The 24,145-nt window shown below is 41.0% G+C and overlaps 1 protein-coding gene across 2 annotated transcripts in view; it reads left to right on the top strand.

The window, feature by feature from the left end:
* LOC139692609 (WD repeat-containing protein 47) overlaps positions 1 to 24,145 on the top strand; it is a 467,176-nt gene that overhangs the window by 191,727 nt on the left and 251,304 nt on the right. For both annotated transcript variants that reach the window (XM_071590895.1, XM_071590896.1), the window contains exon 3: positions 7,472 to 9,256. In XM_071590895.1, coding sequence (XP_071446996.1) covers positions 7,611 to 9,256 — 1,646 coding nt within the window. In that variant the 5' untranslated portion in view covers positions 7,472 to 7,610. The remainder of the gene's footprint in view (positions 1 to 7,471; positions 9,257 to 24,145) is intronic.

The raw sequence follows: 24,145 nt of genomic DNA, 5'->3' as shown, positions 1-24,145 counted from the left end.
TACGTTAGGTAGATTATTTTCTCTTTTTTCCTCCACATTGGAGACATTCGGTAGAGTGAACTCAGTCACTCCGAATAGTTTTTTGGTTGTTATATTTTACATTTTTGCTCATTGTGCTTTTTTATTATTTCATTTAAATTATAATACTATAAGTAAATGTCAAATGCTTATTGGAACTCAATATATTTGGCGAGTTAACATTTAGAGACTTATTGAAACACCCTACAACAATACAGCCTTCCAGACCTTCGGAGACTTACCGTGCCTCATTTATTAGAATTCCCTTTCGCCTTTGTTATTTTTATATCCCACAACAAACCTTGAAGTAATCCATTGAATTTCGGATTTCTCTCCGTCACGAGTGGATTTGGGAACATTCCAAACTCCTCTGACTTCGGGCCCTTTAAATGGTGTATGAAATCTGTGAATTCAGTGGTAATTTGTCTTCGACTTTGCGGAAGTTTGTTTTAGTGTATGATTGATGTGGGAGCGTATCGAGTTTTGAAGAAGTAGATTTTGCATTCGGCTAATTTTTTTTCTGTTTATCTTGGATAAAGTAATCCTGGAAGTGAGTGAAAAATTGTATTAGAGAGTTTCAATTACCTTCCTTCAAGGTGACAGTGGAGATATTTTAATATCTAACCAATTTACTCGCTCTGATATCTATGATAGTAGGTTTTATCAGGGAAACGTCAGGTTTTATCTAGGCTGACGGGCCATGTTGTGGGACATTTACATTGGCGCTAGTTTGGAAAATAACAAGGTCTATCATTTTCTTACCAAATTCCATGTAATTCGATTTATCATCATGCTACAGTTGTTATATTTTGGCATTAATTCGATCGGTGATAATTACAAGTATTTAAGTTAAAAATCGTATTTATAGCTATATTTACCGTATGGAAGTATGCCCCTCTCTCTCATTGTCAAGTACGTATATATCGTATAATAACGAAAGTACTCAGGTTCATCCTTAAAAAAATTCTTTTGGTCAGGGCACAAACATATGTAGCCAATGTGCAATGACTTTTCCTTTGAAAAGTCGAGTGAACACGTAAATGTTATTTTTTAAATGTAAATGATTTTGGAAAGCCACGAAAGCGAACTTTTTTGTCAGACGTCATGATGGAAGGAGAAAAATTGAAATTTTTTAAAGGTTTACTTTATATTCAATGGAATTTTGTTTTTAACCTGATTACAAATTTAATTATTCTAAATTCTTTTGGATAGTTTCCTTATTAATTTCTAATCAACATGTATTATGATCAATACTTGCTCAATACACTTATAATTAACACGGTATACGTATCTATAAATCCAACACTGCATACTTATTTAGGGAACCCTAAAAAATGCATCAGGATATAGGTACGCGCTGTGTTACATATGGTGAAATACTTTTGGCAGGTGCCCTTACCTAGGTGGAGATAAGTCGTGTCGTTTCGTGTTTTTCGATAGAGCTGGGGTTTTAGGGTTAAATGTCAAGATTGAATGACATTTTTCGAGGGACCTCGTCAATGCCCATACTTGCTAATGGCCCCCAAAAAGTTGACGGAGTTGTAATATTCTTGAAAAATTGCTAACCTTTTCGCTGTAGTTCAGTATATACGAGTATCTTAAGAAAGTTATGGCAGCATCATATATGTCAGAGCTCCTGTGTTTTCCCTCAATTTTATCCCATACTCTTAGGAAAATAATGGGCATAATTTAATACCTCCTCTTATCCCATTCTTCTGCTTTATGTATAAGAAATGAGATTATTTATAGGGCTGAGAAATCTTTTTTACTTCATTTTTACGTTGAAACTGAAAGTAAAATAGAAAACGCAAGAGCAAGTGGAGCAGTTCATGAATTTCTCCAGTATATTAGAGGAAATCGGTCGTAGTAGTGGTGAATAGCGCTGGGGAAAGAAGCGTTTGCCAGGGAAGGGAATTAATGGCAGGGACGCAAGTGAAGACTTAAATTTTGAGCCCAGCGTTGTGTGTACCCCTAAACTGGTCTTCGAAGCATGAGAATGGTGGTGGATTGGAGGCCGTTGAGATGTGGATATGGAGAAGTATGGTGAAATTAAGTTACACGGAGAGGGAAGCTTTTAATGTGGTTTCGGGAAGTAAGAAAGGTAACAGAGGAAAACGAAAATAGAAGAGGAAGTGAATGGAGGAAATATGGGCTCGTAATGAAATGCTGAAAGTCTTGATAGAAGGGAGAATGTTGGCCAGGCGGGTCAAGGAAGGAAGAGAATAGGACTATTAGGCAGCAAAAGGCAGGCCGTAGTTACGAAGAAATTATGAAGGAGATAATGTTAGGTAAAAAAATAGCAAGTGTGTTTTGCATATTAGTTGTTATGGGCTATCCAAAACCTACCTTTGGTTGGTCGATCCCACCATCAGGTTTATTTTGAAATATTTGATTGGCTTAAAGATATCGATGCAATAAAAAACTACAGTAAACTAGGAATCGCAAACTGTGCTTTGGGAAAAATGCATTTTCAAGCAAATGGGTGACGCAACAGGGCATTCAGTCCATCAGAGAAGGGATTCATTCAATCTACATCTACATTATACCCCGCAAGCTGCCGCATGGGCGTGTGGCGGGGGGCGTTACGTCACCACCCGTTAAAGAGAACAAAACCACCTGCTATATCAACACATCCATGCAAACCTACACCCAGTGGCGTGTATATTCATGCAAACTTTCAACTTACACGCATGTAAATACATGTACTATTAACTAACAAACAAATGTACCTTAGAATGTGGTAAAAAGTTATCCAATAGCGTGCTAGCTATAATTACTCGTAGAAAACTAAGGGGCTGTGCCACCGGAGTTTTCCTTTTTAGGGTTGGTGACCTAACACCCCCCGCCACACGCCCTTGCGGCGGCTTGCGGGGTATTATGTAGATGTAGATGAGTTGTCGATGTCGCAAGGAAACCCAATCTTGCGGGGGGATAGCAATGGCGATAACGGGAAAGGGAAGATCAATGTTGACGGCCCAGTACTTTCCCCTCGGAGTGCCGAGACACTTAAGGCGCCGCGACATCTTTTCATTGTGGTCGGTAGATATGCATTCTTACCGCATTGTTTTCTATTTACGGATGGTCTCTCTGGTAAAATGACGCACATGATCTGGAATGTCCCAGGGTTGCTGCGTTGGAAAATGATTTGGAAAGAACGGTGATGGTGGCACTAGCGATTGTCGTTCAGCTAGGTCCCCCGTCTGGGCTTTCGTCGTCCACGCTCCATTCCACGGAAGTGAAACCGGACCTTCTCTCTCATTCTTTTGTCTCCTTCCTCCCACAGGGCACTTCATTTTCCCTCTCCCGGCTTCCGAGCCCCGGTCCCTTCACTGCTCCGTCGCCTCCATCGGCGGCCCCCCACCTTCAGCCCTTATTTATGACAAGAAGGAGAGGCCCGCGCTGTCGTCCAGTCCTTGTACTTCTCCTTCTTTCCCCCCTTATCTCTCTCTGGCCCATGGGAGAGTTTTAATAGTGAAGTAGACGGCCCCGCTGACTTCGTTGATGAGACTCCGTTTCTGCCCGTAGTACAGTGGGCCCCGCCGGGGCCGGCCGGGGAGGAACGCCGTAGGAAGGGAGTGTGGGAGGACGGGGTTGTTTATTCCGGAGACCATTCCGCCCAGCGTGGGGAATTTCCTTGAGCCTCAGGTTTTGTGGAAGTGACTACTGGGGAGGGATCCCTGTGGTGAGGACCCATGGTTCGTCCAGCCCCGGGTGATCGTTTGCATGTGAAATATGTACAGATGCTCCCCGAATAGACTCGCCTCCATTCCTTTTCGTCGCCTCCCAAGTCCTCTCTCCTCTGTTTCTCGACTCGGATTCCGGCCAGAAACGAAGGAGCATCCTGTATTTCTCCTGCTCGTCATCGGAGAACGGAGCCACATCGCATCGTACGGTTGGGAAACATTGTACTTTCACTCAGACGATTGTTTCAGCTCCAAAATCCGAATTTCGTCCACCTAGACATTTTGCTTTGGCTGTTATAAAGCTTTATCTAGAAGTCTTCGTCGTTTTTCGTCTTCCCTGGTCGCGATTCCGGATAGTTTCACCCAGTTAATATTCACACTGAATGTCTAAATTGCTGTTCGCTGATCGTGTTCATGTGATTTACTTCTCGCGAAAAGATACTGTCACGCCCTTCCATGCACTAGTTGCATCATCGAGGCATTGCATTTCAGGAGATTTTCACCAAACATTTCATTTTCTAACGATTTTTCCCTGAGGTCTTAAATAGATTTCTAACTCTTAAAGCATGCAGTTCTTTCGTGATATTTACCGCGATTATAGGAAATAAGGAGCATTTTTTTAACCTACAACAAAACCGCAAACTTTGGTTCTCTCAACCTCATAGCAGATGTTCGTTTACTCACCCTGTTGAGTATACGAGCACCAGTTAGTTTTGAAGCAGAACTACCGCCTCAAGCAATTTTCCTTGACATTTAGGTATATTAAGTTCTCAAAAAATCCTTGTATTGTAAGGATTTTATGAGAACTTACTATAGTGGCAAGGTTAGCCCAATAAATACGGCGGGTAGCAGTCCATTATTACATTAAACTTTTCATGCCTAAGAGCCGAGGTACAGCATCCAACACTCGCGGTAGTAATTTAATTTTTTAGGTGCCTTAACGACTTAGGTCATTTGCGACCAGCACTCATACCCGAAGCGTAGGGATTCTGCAGTCGAACCCGGGATGTTCGAGTTTTAAGGAGAGGTCTCTGTGCTTTCAGTTGGTCCGGGCGATGTAGTGGCAACTTCATACTTTCAGCTGATTTATTTGTCCTGATCGCTTTAAGCATGAATAAATCATGACTTTATTTACCATTTAAATGCAGATAATTGTAATTCTCCCTTAGTGAGTACGAAAAGGTTGGTAATATTTCACTTATTATGATTTATTAAGGTACAACCGGTTTCGAAGGTTGAGGATGTGTCATTTTCGCGTAAAACCGGTCGCGTATAATATTACACATTTGTTCGTATTCATGAACCATAAATGTTTCACTGGATCGAGCGTGAGTCAATTGGATTCATATTTTACTTTGAGTTAAAATGCTGCGTCGACTTGATGCGTGTTTTATTGGATTGGTTTCTTCGTCTGGTGAACTTTCAATGGGGTGGAAGACGGGGTAGTGTCCTTAAAAAGTAGGGATATTGGTGTGGAACTATCGATTAGAAGATTGTTCTCACCCATTGTTTGACGTGATTGCTTAAAATGCACGCTGCCATGTATTAGTGTGATGGTGACCTGATTAGGAGTTTACCCGTGAGTGTAACTGCTGATTTCAATGGGAGCGATCGAAGGGAGTTCAATTAACCATTATCTGGAGTGGTTAAAAGGAAGGGCTCTTATTATCTTCTATTGATTTCCTCGGAGAAATATTGCAAAAATGTTCGCAAATTCCTTCTTAGTGATGAGGGTGAAAAAGGAACAGAATATCCTTCTTAGTGTTAATATGCACTGTATGGCAAGGTTTTCATAACCTTTTTGGTATATAGCTGGGGTTGAAATGTCGACGAATCATATTTTAATGTAAGGGTGATGAATTTTTGGCATGTTTTTTTAATTTTAATTCTTTTAATATAAAACAAAAGTGTATCAATTCTTGGCCGTGTTTACTAATTCTTACAATCGTAAGGGTTTCTTTTAATTCCCTCATGTGATTAAGCTAACATTAGGGTAACATGTTGAAACCTGGTCACACTTTCTGTCCCTTGTACGTACATGTATGTAAGATTTTCATATACCACATGCTGGTAAACTCGGTCATTTTCATATTTGCGAGACCATTATAATGCTTCAAGTGTTTCGATTAAGCACTCATTTGTGGGTGCGTCCATCTTTATAGGTTTCAAACGTCGTTGATATTTTCAAAAACCATTCATTATCCCTTTAATTACTTACAGTTGGTCAATATTTTGGTTTCGCTGCTGCCCAACGGGTTAGAATGACGGTCCTTAGGTCCTTTGTGCCTTTCAGCATTACCACTATCTCTCGCGAGTGTTATTTAGAAGAACCTATTATAGGTTGTGGGTTTGTAACTATTTATTTACTTTCCTTAAACTTGATTCAGCCATTTACTTGAAAAGAATTGGGCACCGTAGGAGAGATTTGAAGAATACCTTTCTGCAAACGTACTGTATTTTGAAATAATAGCCATTTACTATGTTACACTAATCATCTTCTGTATTCTCTTTGTTTGCGGAAAATTTGGTCGAAAACCCACCTCCGAAATGGAGCATTTGAGGGGTAAAAGATATTCGATAGAACTTGATTGAATAATATGGACTTGTGTTGAAGTAAATGGTTAACTTAGGCTCGGTGAATTATATTCAACACAGCCATTGTTGAGACATCGAAAACTAAGTGAGTATCCTAAGGTGAATACAATGATTTTAAAGTTGCAATTAATATAAAGCATTGCGTCCAAATGGAATTACATCTTTCGGTTTAAGTGCGTGGTATAAATACTGTCATTGGAAATGTTCGTTCTTTAGTGCAATTGAAATCCTAAGTTTCCACGGAAAGGTTGTCAATTTGGAATGATCCGATAAGTAATTGCGTAGGTACCGGTTCCAAACCGTGGTGATTTACGATTTACAGGTATTTCCGAAGGTAGCCGTAATTGTGATATGTGGTCACTATGTGGTGCTTAACCTTTGCTATGGTATATTGCGCATTACCCCCGAATTTGTGTAAATATAATGTGTTGACTTGAAAAAGTACCCAACGAGTGGATGAAATTATGCTCTGAATCAGGGTAACATGCTCATTCTCAAGGATTTATTCGGTCTTGTTGATTGTTGGTACATTATTCAGCCATTATAAATTTGTAAATTATGTACTAAATTACACTTGTTATTCTCATTAGTTTTGTATAGTAGCGAATTATGTACTTACGTCGTAAGAATTTTATTTCGGAAAAATAGAAGTTTTGGGTTTTAGGTTTATTTCGCGCATTCAGTGACGCTTCAAGGGTGTGTACCTCATATTCATTGCCGGAAACACATTAGCATATCGAGTGGATTTGTGTCTACAGACATTACTCGCTCTTTGCCAATTAATTTCAAAGTCCTTCCATTTCATGGAAGTCAGAGCTCACTCAAATAAGGTCGAAATCCCCAAGACTTTATGGAATTGTGGAAATAAGCCTATTAAAAGTGGTAAAAAAAACTCTATTCATCAAACCTTCACGTCAATTTGCAACTTTGCTTTTGGCTCGTATAAAGCTTTTTAATGACTATAATTGCCGAGAACCTCCTGTCTCATGTCTATAAGTGGCGCGCCAAGTATTATGTTACCATTTGCAATGGTTTTAGAGGGCTTGTATTTAATCATAGCTTAGAGGTACGTGAACTATTATTTCGCTCGATATACCAAGAGTGGATTTAATATCTTGATTTAACATTTCGCAAAATCAAATTACTCATTTCTCTTTTTCCTCTATTTCTTACAGTGAGGATCGAGGGAACCGTCTCGGTCGCTGCGACTCTCTGCCCGTGGGCGGCCGTGGGGGGTCGTCGTCACACAAGGGTGGTGACCCCGAGGGACGGCGGGTGCGGCGCGGCAGCTCCCTGCTCCGCATCCGGTACGTCATGCCCTCCTCGCACCTCACACTTAGGGAGGAAGATGTCGTCCGCCTCTCCCTCGAGTTTATGCACAACCGCGGGCTGCACATCTCGCAGCTGAGCGTCGAGCGGGAGACCGGCGTAATCAATGGGGCCTACGGGGACGACGCCCTTTTCCTCCGGCAGCTCCTGCTCGACGGCCAGTGGGACGATGCCCTCGAGTTCGTTCAGCCGCTCCGGGCGCTCCCTGCCTTCGACTACCGCCGTTTTGCCTACTCCGTCCTCAAGCACAAGTACGTGGAGCTGCTGTGCATCCGGTCGGAAGCGGCGGAGGCAGGCGGTGGAGGCGGCGCGGCTCTGGAGACCGCCGTCGACGAGGTGGTTAAGGCCCTGGCGGAGTTGGAGAAGGTAGCCCCCTCCAAGGAGGAATACTCCAACCTCTGCCTCCTGCTGACCATCCCGAGGCTGACGGACCACGTGCAGTACAGGGACTGGAACCCTAGTGGTGCGAGGGTGCAGTGCTTCCGGGAAGTGTTCCCTCTCGTCGAAAAGTTCCTGCCCAAAGATCGGAGGAGTGGGAAGGGCGACGTGACGGAGTCAATGGATAATTCCCCCGTCTCTCGCAACGATCGATTGGTGCAGCTTATCATCAAGGGCATCCTCTACGAGTCCTGTGTCAACTTCTGCCAGCAGCAAGCAACGTCGTCTTCCTCCAAGGACGGGGATTCCCACACGGCCCCAGAGATGGTGTTCGCACGTCTCCTGCCTCCGCAGGGGGCCCCGTCTGCCGCCGGCTTCACTGACGCCGACCTCAGCCTCCTCTCTTGGCTCCAGTCTCTGCCTACAGACGCGTTTGGGGTGCCCTTCGAGCAGCGGACTCTCAATGTGGACGTGGAGAGGCTACACAAGCCTTCTTTGGACACATCCTGGACAGAACATATGCTGGTGACGCCCATCAAGCCTCGCGGTACTTTCCCCCACTGTGCCATGCCTGCGTCCAGGCCCCGCTCGGCCGATCTCATGTCCCGTTCCCTACTCTCGGCCCTCGACGGCCTCCCCTTCGGTCTCAGCTCGGCCGCTGCCGGCTTGCACCCCGCGCCCAAGACCACCGACAGGAGGCACGCCGACATCCCGGACGTGACGGCCATGTCCCGGAGCTTCGCCAGTTTCCATCTTTCAGGGGGCGGGGGTAGTTCCTCAGGAGGAAGCGGGGGCGGGCAGAAGAGGCCAATGAACGCGTCCGTAGACAGGCTGTTCGAAGGTGAGGACGCGTTCGTGGGTGGCGGTCACGGAGATCTCCAGGTCATCATGGAGTCGGCTCCGAGGGTCCCGACGGTGGCCAGGACGGGCTCCAGGAGCCCAGAGAGGCGGGACGGGGTGCTCTCGGGGGCGGCATCCGCGGCTTCGACGCCGGAGCACCGAGCGAGGGGCAATAGCCACCCGGCGGTCGTGGATTCGCCCCGGTCCTCGAGGAGAGACTCACTGACGGATGCGCCCAATTTGTCTTCGGGATATCTGGCGCCGCCCCAGGGTGTGATAGCGACCAACGGTGGGGGTTCCAACGACGGGGACCTACTAAAGGAGTACCAGAGGCAGAAGCAGAGGATGCAGGAGTCCATGCAGGCAAAAGAAAGGGAGGAGATTATCAGGAGATTCCAGGTAGAAGATGAGAGGTGAGTTCAATTTTCTCCTGGTGTATTTGGTGCCACTCTTTTACCTTTTGAATGCTTCCAAATTACATAAACGGATTTATACAGTGGATCGCAAGATATCGGAGAGATTCCTAAAAGCAGTGGTGGATTCCCTAACCGTGAATTATTTTTAGACCCATCGTTTCTTACGTTCTACAGGGAGCGGATGAAGACGCACTTTGCTCTTGAAGTCACTCGCTGTAATCTGTAACGCCACATGAGGCGATGGCTATGCAAAGTATAAAAGGCACGGCACTTTAGGCACCATCCCCTCTTCAAAGGTATATTTTTTCACGCACGTGAAAATTTCCGTGGCCTGATAGGAGTTGTGTCGCTTTATTAGTTAGCTTGAATTTTATATTCAGCCTTTCAATGACGTCTGGGAATATTTCTTTACTGTGAATACCTTTATCGGAATTCTGCCAGTCTTTATTCCACTGACGGCTATATTGTTTGTTCTCTGAGTATTTCTTTTAATTGTTTTTTGCTTAGGGCGTGATTGTGTTCGATCTCGCAGTTGAAGTATTTTGTGCTTTGGCCCGATTTGACTTCGATTATGCTAATTCTATCCATAACATCTTATTTTAGCGGTGGTTGTCCGGTAATTAAGCATAGTGCGTCCGTGCTCATTGTCGAGTAACCTTCCTATCAAATTAACCTTTGCTAATTGCTAAGAGGCAGGGTCATTGCGCTTCTCTAAGGTTTCTTTCGATTCTGCTATAGTTAACCTTATGACCCCAAATGAATCGAATGTACGGATGATATCGGAAATGGAAAAAAACAACAAGGTCAATCAGAAAAGCAGAAAAAAGTCCGGGGGTTACAAAATGACTGAATACGAACATGGCCCCAGAAATCCTTGTGACATTTTGAGAGGGACTTCTCCTGTTTAGACTTTCGTCGGATATCTTCATTAGAGTTCTTGATTTAATCAAATGTTATGTGTCGACGGTGTATGCAGTTAAACTGAACGACGTTGCGGCAGAGTAGTAAATGAGTTAGTCTCACGAGTCGACTTTTACACGCGTTCCTCAGGCCTCCTGAGAAAAGTACCTGAACCATTAAGGAAAAAGGAGATACCACCTGGCGATACCACTTGGAAGTTGCCAATTAAATGAAATATCAACGTCGTTACTTATTCCTTAGGTTGCCACCCCTGTAAACTTTAACAAAATGGGACTCGGGTATAACTCGGGACTGAGTGCATAATAATTGCTATTTGCCTGTCCATCCTCTAGAGAGAGTGCAAGCAGCGATTTTTTATCAAATTTTCTGCTTGCCGTGCTAAATTAAAACATGCTAAACTAAATTAAAATATGCTAAACTAAATTAAAATATGCTAAATTAAATCAATGTTTTAAACGGTTTGTTGGAATTAATTTTAGGACTGTTGTTTCTTTATTAATCAAAATGTTTCCGGTTGTCAAATTTTATGCTGCTTTTCTCTATTAGTTGGTGACAATAATTAATTTTTGATAAAAATTAAACCAATTTTCGTGTTAATCTTTTTCTCCTAGTTAATATGTGATATATTTAAAATGAAATCAATACAAACCGCCTTGGCTTTGGATAAAAAATTTGGTTAACCGTGACAAACGTTTGTATAAGGATAAATTTTTATAAAAGTATATCACAGAATCATAAAATGATGCCTGCGAAAATACCGCGTGTATCATTATTGGTTGCTGAAAATTATCGGTTTTTGAGAGGGAATGTGGGCTAATCTGAAACGAAGCTAAAAATTAGCTATTCTTCTCTAGGCTTTTTTTCTAGGCAGGAGTGCTTTTACAGAAGAAGAATAAATGCTGGAGCGGAATTTAAAGGAGTTGGGAATACTTTGGATCGTAATTCCGGTTGGAAAGAAATCAATTGCTCTAATTTGGGTTGGAAATTATTGTTACGATGCGGGTGATCTTTTTAAAATTTAAGGCCTCTGGAAGGCGATTGTTTCCTCGAGCTTAATTCGACGAAAATCGACGTCTGCGCAGAAATGCATTTCTCAAATGCCCGTATAAAACGTCGGGTTTTCTCCCTCGGTGGGCTCTACCCGCGTTGTATATTCTTTAAATTTAAAATGGTTCGAATTGGTCTAGAGAGAAATGAAACTTTGGGTGGTGAAATTTCAGTGTTTTTGTTGTCATGCCCTTTATTTATCATTTTCCACTCGATCATCCATCTATCGAATGTATTTTTTAATGTTATTAAACGGAAAGCGATTTTTGGCTGATATAATATATAACCGAGTGCGTGATCCTTTGATTGAAATCACATCTATATCAGGTAGCAAATAGAATTTATCTCATCTTACGAGCATGTTTGTCGCGCTAGTTCTTAGGCCGCTGATGACCGACTCCAAAACCAACCCTCGGGCTTAAGTGTCAGATCTTTAAATGGAAAATTAAGTAAATAACGTAAAATAAGATTATTTTTGCTATTCCGGGTGAGTTCTCTCGTGTTTTAAAGTGAACAGTAGGACTCTCTAGACATAAAAATCCAAATGCAGCAGGTATACCTTCAATAAGGCCGAAAGGAATGAAACAGAATTGAATTGTATGATTAAGTTTATTAAAATATTTCTTTACTGTTTTACGTACTTTCCATTAAGAGTTATGAAACAATTAAAAGCTAATTGTTACGCTTAATTTAATTTTACTCTATTAAGAGCTTTTTATTTTTGGAAGAAAACAGTAGTTTTCTTAGCCAAATCTGTTCCCTCCGAAAAAAAAATCAACGACACACACAGGTACGTCGTACCTTATACATAGCCTTGCGAACATGAGGAGGCGAGTGCTGGGTTTGTATTATGCAAATTGGCGGTGGTAAATGTGAGGTTCGTGAAATGAATTTCAGATTGGAGGTGTGATATATTTCGATGAAAAAATTGAAGGTGTCAACGTCTTCGTTCTTTTTGACCGAGAAGTGTGCGAGGGATGGAGAATTTTACATATATTTAAACAAGGTGGTCCATTCACGAGTGTTTCGAATATTTTGGGCCGCTGATTCCGTTATTTACGTTATCTTCAATAGCCTCCAAACACTGGTGGCGTGTTGTGTGTTGCCTAGACCATACGTAATTGAGGCTCACTCACGTTTTCCTGCGACGTGAGCGTGTTAACTTTGGATACCAAGTGAAAATAAACATGATATTCAATTTAATTTGTACGATTGGTCAGAAAGTGCCACTAATGTCAAGGCAATATCCGATTTTGTAAATCGAAGGGAGTAATAGTAGTTTTTATGATTAAGGCTGATCCATCGTCCGTAAAATATAATTCATAAAACATGGGTATGCGTATAGTGTACCCTTCTAATTACTCAACTCACGCTCTGCGACTCATCCCTCATTGATCCTTTAACTCCCCGTCACACTTTCACTGGTCAACCAAGAAGAATCCTGACCTCCCTGGGCTCACTTTGTCCATATCAGTAGTTTATATATAAATAAACCTTTTCGTGGCGTTAAGTGGTTAAAATAGTTCTGTGGAAATCTTTTGTATAATAGTTTTGTTAAATTTCAAGTAACTGCGGGAGATGCCGCGACGATAACTTTTTGTCGAAGTCATCCTCTAATATGCATTACAATGCAACGATTAGGGAGTGTAAAAATCATTTGCCTAGACCAGGATTCGAACCCGGATTCCTCGATGTCCGGCTGATTACTTTAGCCAATTAAGCTATCGAGGCGTCCTCTTACCATATTACCTTAAAAGCCCCCAAAATTTTGGAGGGTAAAAAGACACCTCGATAGCTTAACTGGCTAAAGCACTCGATTAGTCTTCGAGGAATCCGGGTTCGAATCCTGGTCAAGGTTATTACACTCAGCAATCTTTGCATTGCAATGCATATCAACGGGTGACTCCGCCAAAAATTTGCCGTCGTGGCATCTCCTGCAGTTTCTTGTAATTTGTCCAAGGTCGACCCTCAGTGCCGGACATCGAGGGATCCGGGTTCGAATCCCGGTCAAAGCGAATGATTTTTAAACTCTGCAATTGTTGCAATGTAATAGTTTTGTTTATAAAATATCATTTTACCTTTGCTGAAATATTTATTTATTATGTCTTTAACTACAAAATGCCATTGCTGTTTGCTGTCGAATATTTTAGACGTGAACAAAAAATAAACTGCACCCGTAATCCCAGGAAGTGATTTAAGTTTTGGGCTGTACCTGAGAAATAGGGCCACCCAGATTCCATTTTTAAGTAATACAGCACGGCCTCACAAAGCCTACCTCCAGGGACTCCCTTATCAATGAATCTGCCTCTCCCAGTGAGGAGGATTTCAGGGCAATAAACCTGGGACGACTCTTAAATAATCAACCGTTATACTACCGTCCATATTTCCACGTCTCGATTTCATTATACGTGTTGGCGAGGTTTATCTTTTAACTTCTATTGGCGCGCATAGGTGAGACGTACATCCATTGTTTTATTTGAATAATTGTTCCTTATAATTCAAGTTTAAAAATCATCACTGCTTTTCTTATCGGACGGGCAGGTGGTGTCACTGATGGTTGGCGATTGTGACCGTGTGCATTCCAGTTGTGATCTTCAATAAGACATTACAGTACGACCCCTTCACTTATTACAACACTGAGCCGTAATTACCTTTTACCCATCTTTGCGTTTTAATGTTCAAATCGGTGGAATTTAGGTGGCGTTTAAAATGTTTTAATATGTGACTTGCCAGCTTTTTTATGCATTTCATCATTTAATGGTGTTGACATACCATTTGTGTAATTGTGATCCTGGGAATTTCCTATGATTATAACTGAGTAAATTACCCCTTAAATTGGGTCCCCGTATGTTAAATTTTACAAGAGATACTTTGCCGTTTTTCCAGTTCCCGGTAGGACTTTAGTTTAATATTCGTAAAATTAATACAGTTACAAATTGTAAGTGCATATAATACCTTTATGTATCTTTACTGTGGGCCATTATTTAGGAAAGTAATCGCCTGAGTCTCTAAGGCAAAGAAACTGTATTTTAGAATAAATATTGAGAAGAAATTCAGAATTATAGGTTGATTATGCTGAAGCCAGTAGTAAAAAAAGCAAAACTTCGTGATAGGTATTTTTCAGGGTATAAAATCAAAGAAAAATCCATTACTCGATATGTAGTAATTCGTTCAAAATAAATTGCAAAATATCCCTTGCTAATTAAAATTATTGTAACCTAGAGTCAAAGGAAATGTTTAATTCTTGAGTAACATTAATGTTTCAATACATTTATGAAAAAATACGCTTTCCACGAAAATAAAAACTTGGAATATCTTAATTTAGTTTTGTTGAGCAATTGAGTATGGTACTCACTTGACTAAATGTTCGTATATATTACAAATTGGTGATGAATTGTTATTAGTACTTATTATTTTCATTATTACTAGTATACTAGTATAAATAGTTAATTCTAGTGTAAAAAATAATAGAACTTCCTGATGTGACAGTGGAATGTTCGAATCACGTTTTAATATGTGAAACAAATGTGGCAGGCGGAAAATATAAAGTGAAGGGAATGTAAATCCTAATATCATTTAACAATGATTTTTACATATTTAATATCTCCTTAACCCCATCATATTATGTTTCATAAAAATGAATAAAATCACAGTAATGTATAAAAAATGAATTTTCGTCGACTTTTTACGAGTGATCTTTACTTTTTTTACATTTTTACTCGCTTTAAATGGTTCTATTGCAAATATTAATGAAAAGTGCCGGCTCTATATTATGTTAAGCCGGTTTCATTTGTCGTGTTTGCATTCATGCCATGAAAGATTCCGAGTTTTCCCGCGTGGTTTTATGGTGTTCTGAGAAACTCAGAACGGTTAGTCATCGCCAATAAACCGCTAGGCAAGCCTATCATCCGTGTATAAGTCATGCCTCGTTTAAGCGCATCTTTGATTGGTGCAATTTAGCTACAGCGCCAAATGGTTTTTCAGTTTAAGCTTTTTTTTCCTAGGATGATAAGGGTAGAGTACCACAGTATCATGCGGAATATATAGTCTTGATTTTCTGTAATAGTTTTATACTGTGAATTGGAGTAAAAATTGTAGAAATATAGGAGGTTTGTGCATCCAAACCCACATAAAATCCTACGAAATTGTGAAGGACAAGTACTTTGGAAACGGACGGCGTCGGAGGCAAATATTGCGTGAAGCTAAATTCCCAACATCAATGGTTCGAACCATCGCTTTGAACAAGAAAATAATTAATAGTTCAATTGTGCATACGACGGTTACTGCGGTGAGAAAAATCACGTTCACCCGGATTATTAAAATTTGGAAAGCTTATAGTCTCATGGCTCTAATCAAAATACTCGAATGATATCCCTCTTACGCTGACATTCAGTCGTACTAAACTTTTATGCGAGAAGATGGCTATAGGAGTCAGAGGTTATTTATGTATACATACATACATATATATATATATATATATATATATATATATATATATATATATATATATATATATATATATATATATATATAAAATATGCATACATAAATAACCTCTGACTATATACATACTATTTTTATTATCTTCAAAGATATATATATATCTTTGAAGATAATAAAAATAGTATGTATCATGATATACGAAATATATCGTAAATTCGTGCTCAAGGATTTAAAATGGAATATGTTTCGAAAAGATTGCATTAGCCAACTAATCCCATTTCTGCTTACGTTACATATCTACGCGGAAAAATAATTAACGCAAAGAATCTCTAAAGTACATCTCATGCGTTAAATGAGGCATAAATTTACTCGTTTATTCATAATATTGTACATAGGAGAAATGTTTTTTCTTTGTTTGGTGGTTCGTTGAAAGGGAAGTATTGCATGCGGGTATTCCATCCTTGGAAATCGAATCCGATTATTAAATTCTGTAATCTGACTCATTGTTCTTTTGGAGGAAATTTAAACATAAGTGATATTCCTGCATACCGTCTATAGGGTTTGTAGCAGGGAGTGTTCGCCAACAAAGGAATATGATTATAGGTACTTGGGGATTAGAAGAGTTAAATATGCACATAATTAAAAATATGAAAAAAGAGACAGTAACAGCATTAGAAGCGCTACTTTATTTACGTGATGTGTGTTAAAACCTCACCAGACAGACAGTAGTGTTGATATTTCAACATCACTGCCACATTTATTAACCCGGAGGCTAGTTTTGGTAGAGGAAGACTGGACTCTCACCTAATATCTATCCCTACGGCGTGTGAAAGTCACTTATTAAGTGTAGGAAGCATTCCCTTTCCCCCATTCAGTTTCTAATGGGGGTATTATATCCGAAAAATAATAAAACTTCGTTTAAAACTGAGTGTGTACTTAGGCGAAACCCGGATGAAAACCTTGTGATGAGCCTACTTGGCTGTCACTATTCAAGTTAATTCAGTAAAAGTCGTTTAAAAATCGTTTAAAGGTAGTCTACTTGGTCGTAATCAAGTATCGTAACATATAACGTATTCCATGACAACTCATATCAATTATCGTTCGCGGAGAAATGGCGCGTTGAAACTGTTCGCACTGCAGTCCCATCTCCCTGTTAGTATGTTTATAATCCAAACTCTTAATGATACCATGAGCGTGCCAGCCGACCCGGTAACGCCATTCGCCTTAGATTATGCTAATTAGAGCTCGTTAAAGGACATCTTTTTCCTCTCTGTTAACTGGCTCGTCCTCTTTCCATTAATAAAAGGAAGGCGAAGGGAGGAGACGCCCAAGCGATGAGGATGTGCTGAAATGACGCTCCGTCGACAGGTCTATTTTCGACCCTGTTTGAGGAGGAAGTGTGGTCCTTTTTGTTTGAACACCTGGAAAATTTTAATTTTGTGTATCTGCGTTTTTTTTGTTTGCCTTCAAAGGGGATTGAAGCCCGTGGTTGCCCGTTACACCGGTAACTCGTTTGGTTTCTTTCCCTCGACCTTTAGCCCCTCGGAGAGATGAAGACGATGCACGAGATCCGGGGATCATCAGAAGAAGCATTCCTCTGCGCCCCTTCACCCGCTTGAGAATCATTGGCTCCGACATTTTCTCAGTTTTACCATTTTATTCGCGCGTGCTTGCACTATGGGCACACCCTTTCTCAGCACCTTCAACCAGTGGGCCCCTTAACGATTAGTTTCTATACAATGATGCGTTGTGATGAAATTTTTCTCCGTTTACTCACAATGGTGTGACCTACGTTCGTCGGTATTTTCTTTCAGTATTTCTATTTTTCGGTCTCCTACCCGCTAGCTCTCTCATGTTAAATGGAAACCTGTCTCGAAACCTGTCCCGTGCCGGTCGCCGCTCAGGGAATCTACGGTGATTCTCCATTGTGGTCCTTCGTCTCGGGAATGCCAAGCGGTTGGTTGGTAGGTACTAGCCGATGCATGGTCGCATCATTTTCACCCAAGTGCTCACAAATCTCCATTACTTCGTAAACGTAAAATCGCTGCCCGGGAACCCTGAGGTTATATCCAAAGACGGTGCGGGCTGGTGCGGTGGAGGGCTCCCGCACGATAAATCACGTTTTGGGTAGTAGACGTAGGTGGGCAAGTGGTCCTTCCTTTGAAGTTCGTCCCTTGAAAGATGAGCGCCGCATGCATTAAAACCGCCCAACTTAGGTTTGAATGATCTGTGCTCGCAACATTCGTGTACGAGTAAGTCTGTTTCTGGCCATGGAAGTCATCTCGTGGTCATGTTGAGGCACCGGTCTTTAGGTTCGCAATTGCCGGGACGCAACGTTAAAAATGGATTGCGTCGTGAAATAGAGAGTCGTTGTAGTAGTTTAAAGGGGAGGCGACCGACAGTTGAGGCCCTTTGCGCCATGATGGATAGTACACGGATAATTTGGTAAAGGGAGGATTTTCATGTAATAGGGGAAGTGTGGAGGGAAATCCGGCGTCAGCATTAGTCCACTCTTACCAAGCCGTCTAGGGGTCACATAATTGAATGTCCCATCCGACGGACGACTTACTCCACATGAAGGTTTTCTCGATAGCACCTCAAGTAGTAGTCAGGATATGACTTAAAAATTCTGCCACTGAGTGGTCATCTAATTTGTTGGTGTGTTTAACCTTTTTCTCGTTTTTATCCTGAATCTCTCGTGGAAACAACAAGATTTAAGCCTATCGGTATGGGTACAGCAGAACCTTTTTTTTCGATAACCATACTGACGGTGCTGTTCTGAGTCTTAATTTTCCCGTCTGTGTCGAAAGTAAGCGAAAATTCTTCCTTTTTTGAAGTTAAAGACGCGTGACTTTGGCTGATCTGTACAAAAACCGTGGCTAGAGATTTGGGTAGGACTAACGGAATATGTTCTGACATTATTTTGACTGAGCGAATCTTGGAAGACGATTTATCCTTTTCGTCGGTTCTTTTAAACTTATTTTTCCTTATACTGATTAACTTTTAAGTCTATAGGAAAGTTCTGATGACTGACGGGGCGAATTGATGTCACCATCGGAGGCGGTTTATAAAAGCATCGGGGCGCAATATCTCTTCCTTTTGAGGTAGGCTTCCTGTGAGATGTGAACCCTCCGCAAACGACGCGGTTTTCAATCGAAGGGACTTTCGCTGGCTTGACTGGCAAAGTACGAGTGAGAGTCGAATTAAATTTATTTTATCTCATAATTTATTAAATACATTAGGCACGTGTTAATATTTTTCTGTGCCGTCTCATTTTTGTGAAATAAGTATATGACATGGAATAAATATGTTAAACAGCACTTCGGAAGGGCATTGATATTTATTCTGACAATTAAACAATTTAATTAATCTAATTTAATTGTGACAAGGAATTGTAAGCGACCGACCATAAATACAATTGTTGATTATTGACTTGCAGTATCATGGTATTTTTTAATAACTAGTTCAGATTTCCATTCCTTATATTTTTACTTTTGTGGTTACGAAGGAAAAAAGAGTTCCTTAAATCGCTTTGTTTGGCATTCAATGCCTTCAGTTTTCCGTAGTGGTCATGCCTACCTGTGTATTGTAAGGTTTGAATAATTCCACCTCAGTCAGCGTAAAACTCTACAATTTTTACTCATCTATTGGTACAAATTTTGCTTGTTTTAACCATTCTTCCATAGACTTCCGACGGAGCTTAGTGTTACACTTTCTGCTCGTTCATGTTGACTTTAATTTTTATGCTGCACATTCATTAAATTAGCGAATTAAAAATAAATTATCATGTCTTTTCTCGTCGATTGCAATTCCTGGACATGTTTGCATTAATTTTCACCTTCCCGTTGACTTCAGCGGAAACGCAAGAGCTTTCTTACGTTAGGAATGCTGATTTACTCGGTTCAGGTTTATTTCTGAACGCCATGCAGTATATCCAGTGTTTTTGCAGGGTTGCAAAAATATTTCCTTCTTGGGCATAGCTAAATCTTTCAGAGAGCAGGCTGCCGGGGTGATTCACGTGAGCCAATCTCCTTCTCTTAGTATTTTTCGGAAGAATCACGTGTGACTAGTTTTTCAACCATGAAAAAAGTCAGCTGTTGGGGTTGGGCACTTCCGACACACACACGTTGACCGGTTCTCTCCCTGGATGTGGAGTGAAGCGTCAGATTCGGTAATCTGTTCGGATCGCCCCGAAACTTGTTTTCTCGCTCTCTCGGAATGGTTGGTGGACTTCTATAATTTGGCCCCATCCGGCATTATGAGCTATAGCCTCCCCGAATCTTTCGCGCCTTGAAAAAAGGTCGAATTCAATCTCGTTATATGGGTCTTACCTCTCGGATCTCCTTCCTGGAATGGAGTCTTAATTCATGTAGCTATATCTCTCTCCTCCATCCCCCCCCTCACCACTCTCTTTCTTTCTTGGTGGGTGAATCTCTTCTTTCCTGCCTGCCACCTGGCGGATCTCATTAATAACCTCACCCCACCCACAATTTTTGTGCTTCCTCTCTTTCGCCCTTTCTTGCCCTGTCCCCATGTTTGCCATTTATCTCTCTCTCACTCTCTCCCTGCACTCTCCGCTTTCTATCTTCATCCCAAATCCCTCCTAATGTTTCGCCTCGCTCACCCGTCGCTGCTGCCACCTATCGGCAATGGGCGTGTACTTTCTTCCGGGAACACGCCGTAAGCTCTGCCGGTTGCCTTATCACCAGGATGTTTCTTGAACCAGAGATTGGGTAGTTTCCGGACTGCTCTGTAGATGACGCCGGGAACGACATAGTTTGCGTTCGGTTAGTCAGAGTGAGTCAAAGAGTTTTTATTCGAAAACGTAAAAGATACGTCTGGAATTTTTTTGGGTTATGCAGTGCCTACGCGCGAAATTCTTTTGTGTCATTCAGACCTTATTTTCCGACCAAACGGGGGAAGTTTCCTTCTCTGGAATTTTGTTTACCTTTGAAAATTTTTAAAGTATTAAGGGGAAATATTTCCTAATACGTTTGAGGTATGGCATTGGGAATCTACGTTTGCCATTTATATTTTTATTTAGAGAATTGGTCAGCCCTGGCTCTATATTTTTTTAAAGCGAGGGTTTGTTATCCGTGAGATAAAACTCTTATTTTCTATAAAGTTCTAACCCACTCTGAATCGCTATGTGATACAACGCCTATCGATACTCTCAAAAAGTTGAGGCATGATTACTGTTTTCTACTGTTGATTGTTGTGGTAATAAAAACATGTAGTGTATGCCTAGCTACCGCATTTATAGGTATCGTTGTTGTTCAAACAGAGGAATAGCTAGGAAGCTTATTGGCTAATAGAAATCTTATAGTAAAAATGATACCCTGGGAATTTTAGTGAATATATGCTCAATATTTTGAAAATCTCTATGTATTTTCCGAATTTCTTGTTAAATCTCTATGGATCTTAATACCTAGTGGTAAACTCTGGATAAAGTTCTTTTAAATTTGCTTTTTAAGCTCGATAATTATAAGTAAAATCGACCCAGAGAATAAAATTTGTAGATCTTGGGTACATATTGGATTTGGTGGAAACTGGATGGATATCTTGAGTTTATGCATGCGACGAAAACGCCACTAAAATTCACTCACTGAAGGAGTTGCAATTAATAATAACGCGAGGCGAGAAGAACAAAGGCGTTTTTCCCGAAGAATTATTTTTTCTTGTATTTCATGTATAATAGCTATACAGTATTAGAACATGGGGACTTGAAACTAATTGCTTTCCTGTACTAATTTTTTTAAGCTGTTAAAAGTTTGGTCTATTTTCATATGTTACTTTTAATGTATTGAATCCATTTTGAAAAATTTTCAGCTACTTCATACTCCCATTTATTTACTCCTACGCATACTCCACCGTCAAACTTTGCCTTTGATTGAGATGACAATTGACAACTGTACCGATGATACCTGTGCTCTAATTTTGGCAGTGTATTGGTAGTGTGAAGGTGTATTAAGCGTCTAAATGGTGTGACATATCACCCCTCTCACTAGTTACCGCATGCGTCGTGAGGGCTGGGCATAACTCAGCTCGGAACGCTTTATATCAATGGCCTCTGCTTTGGAATTTCTTTTGAAATAAACCCCAAACCGGTTTAGTGGGTTGGTGTGGAATAATTTTATCGTGCCTGGAGGAGATTAGTTTCTTTATTGGCCGGGTACAAATTGATCGCAAATCCATCTGGATGTGATGCCGGTGGTGGGTGAATGATCGCCGGAATTCTGAGCGCACATTTTGGTCAAACGTGGAAAATGAGGAACACTTAAGATGCCGCATCGGAGCACTTCTAGCATCCTGTGTCGACTTTTGCTCTCTCAGAAAGATATGGTACCCGAAAATCCACAGAGTTAAGGTTAGGTTGAGGGTGCCTAATGCGCTCGGGTACCTAACGCGAGGGTGGGTTAGAATCGAACTCGGGCCCTCCAGTCAGTAGGCCCGCGCTATACCCTCTGCTCTACCACGCCTCTCATAAGATGCTACCCACTCCCAAAGTTGTCCGGCTATTCCTAATGGCTCGAATGATTTCGTCTGCCGGTCGCCTTCAGTTATAACTGCTAATCCACTGTTATTTCAGTATAGTGGCTGTATGAATCCCTGCAGGAATTTTTAAAGATTGAAGGTATTATGCCACTCATATTTCACATCTGCCTACCCTCCCGCAGGTCGCTACCAGGGTTTGTGGCGTGTTAACTCTTAAGGAGCAGGATATGTCCGAAGCCAATGAGGCGGAGATTTGATTCGTTTCTTCGTGATGCGTCCGTGCCAATTACATAAGTTCTGCATTTTGCCTTCCTCCTCCTGTAAAATTTATGTTATTGTTTTTCATATTGCGGCTTTCTGGTTTTAGTTCCACCACGCGACGTTTCCTTTAATAATCAGTGCCTTCCGGGAGTAAATAAATATTTCTGTTTTCCTGAGGTGGATGGACCAGTTTTTGAAAGGAATGATTTCTCTCTTTTACTGTCGTAATTATAAGCCTCTTTCCGTCCAGGTTAGCCGGCCTGATCAATTTGAATCCTGATTGTTCAGACTCGAGGTCAAACTAATATTCAGTTGGGAATGAGGTCCACATAAACCTTTGAAACATATTTTTTTATTTTGGCTCGTTGCTTAAGTTGCAATTATTGTGTAAATTGTTGAGTGAATTTAGATTGTGCGTCAGGATTTTTCAGTCTCCTAATAACGGGGCTCCATGTAAGTGGTATGAAATGGTACTGAAAGTGACACGTTGAGCGGACGGATTACGTACCTGTTTGAAAAATAGGTATCTTGACCATGTACGTTTTAGAAGCTCGGATCAATAACCGTGTCTTTAGCCAATGATGCAATCATTACGAAATGGAAGTGTCGCATAAGCTGCGAGAAAAAATATCCCGCCCATGGGAAATGTGATGTATAGCATCTTTTTTGGCAAGGCGCGGACTCTATAGGAAAGTAACCGTTGATGTAAGCAACAAAAAACTATTTTTTTGCAATAACTATCGCTGAGATTGACTCTATCCATTTGTTTTATCAGCTGCATTAAATCCTGGGAAAACCACTATTTCTTTCTTCCTAGAAGGGTTTGAATTCGAGCATTTCGACTGAGCCGCCATGTATCTCTCAAACTGACTAATCATTGAGAAACAATTTGTTTTACCTTTGGTAATGGGCTAGATGCTTACTTTTGGTGTATCAGCGTGACTACTCTTGTATTTCGATTGATTTGAGGGTTTTATGTCCTCCTAACTGTCTGTCACCATTTTAAGTCCACGCTGTTGACAGTTATTACCGAATCCTTCCTACACTGGTTATCTAAAAGGACGTCGTATCAATTGGAAACATTCTTATCGAATGTCAGAGACCACGTCGTTCGTGAAATCTTTGAGCACTTAACATGAGGAACTTCATTAAGATGTAAAATTTTAAATGTGTATATTAATCAACACATTAGACATTCACTTACATTTCAGCGATTTGTCTCCAAATTAGCGACTTTTCGGCTCAGGGTAGTAGTTTATCGCCTACTGAGAGAATTAAAACAATTACCAACCATTTGGACTTGAATAATTCACATAATCCTTGAAATTTTCATCAATGCATTTTTCTCTGGTAAAAGGCCTGTGTACGCATTTTTTTGGAGTTTTGTCGACACTCGTCCCAATTGAATTAAGGAGTGTTGGAGTTATTGCTGCGGAGAGATATAATTTATATCCATCCCCAGTAATAACTCATACGTATTTCTTTGTGCACAAATGACGTAAAATTTTATGCCATGCAAAATATTCGAGTAAAGGAAAAAAGTCAGCCTTTGGACAATGACTTTTGTCATGTTTTATCGAGTTGACTGTCGGAATCTCGTTGGTTAGAGCCGCCGAAATGCATTCCTCGCAATTTCCACCGCTCGTTAGCAGCGAACGTCCATTTCCGCGGAGAGATAGTGTGAGATGAGATTGTATTTGTAATGAATGAATGAAGGGA

Source organism: Hetaerina americana, unplaced genomic scaffold (genome assembly GCF_022747635.1).
Source record: "Hetaerina americana unplaced genomic scaffold, ioHetAmer1.1.p SCAF_4, whole genome shotgun sequence".
Lineage (NCBI taxonomy): Eukaryota > Metazoa > Arthropoda > Insecta > Odonata > Calopterygidae > Hetaerina > Hetaerina americana.
Note: the sequence above shows the minus strand (reverse complement) of the source record. Positions and strands in the feature narration are given on the sequence as shown.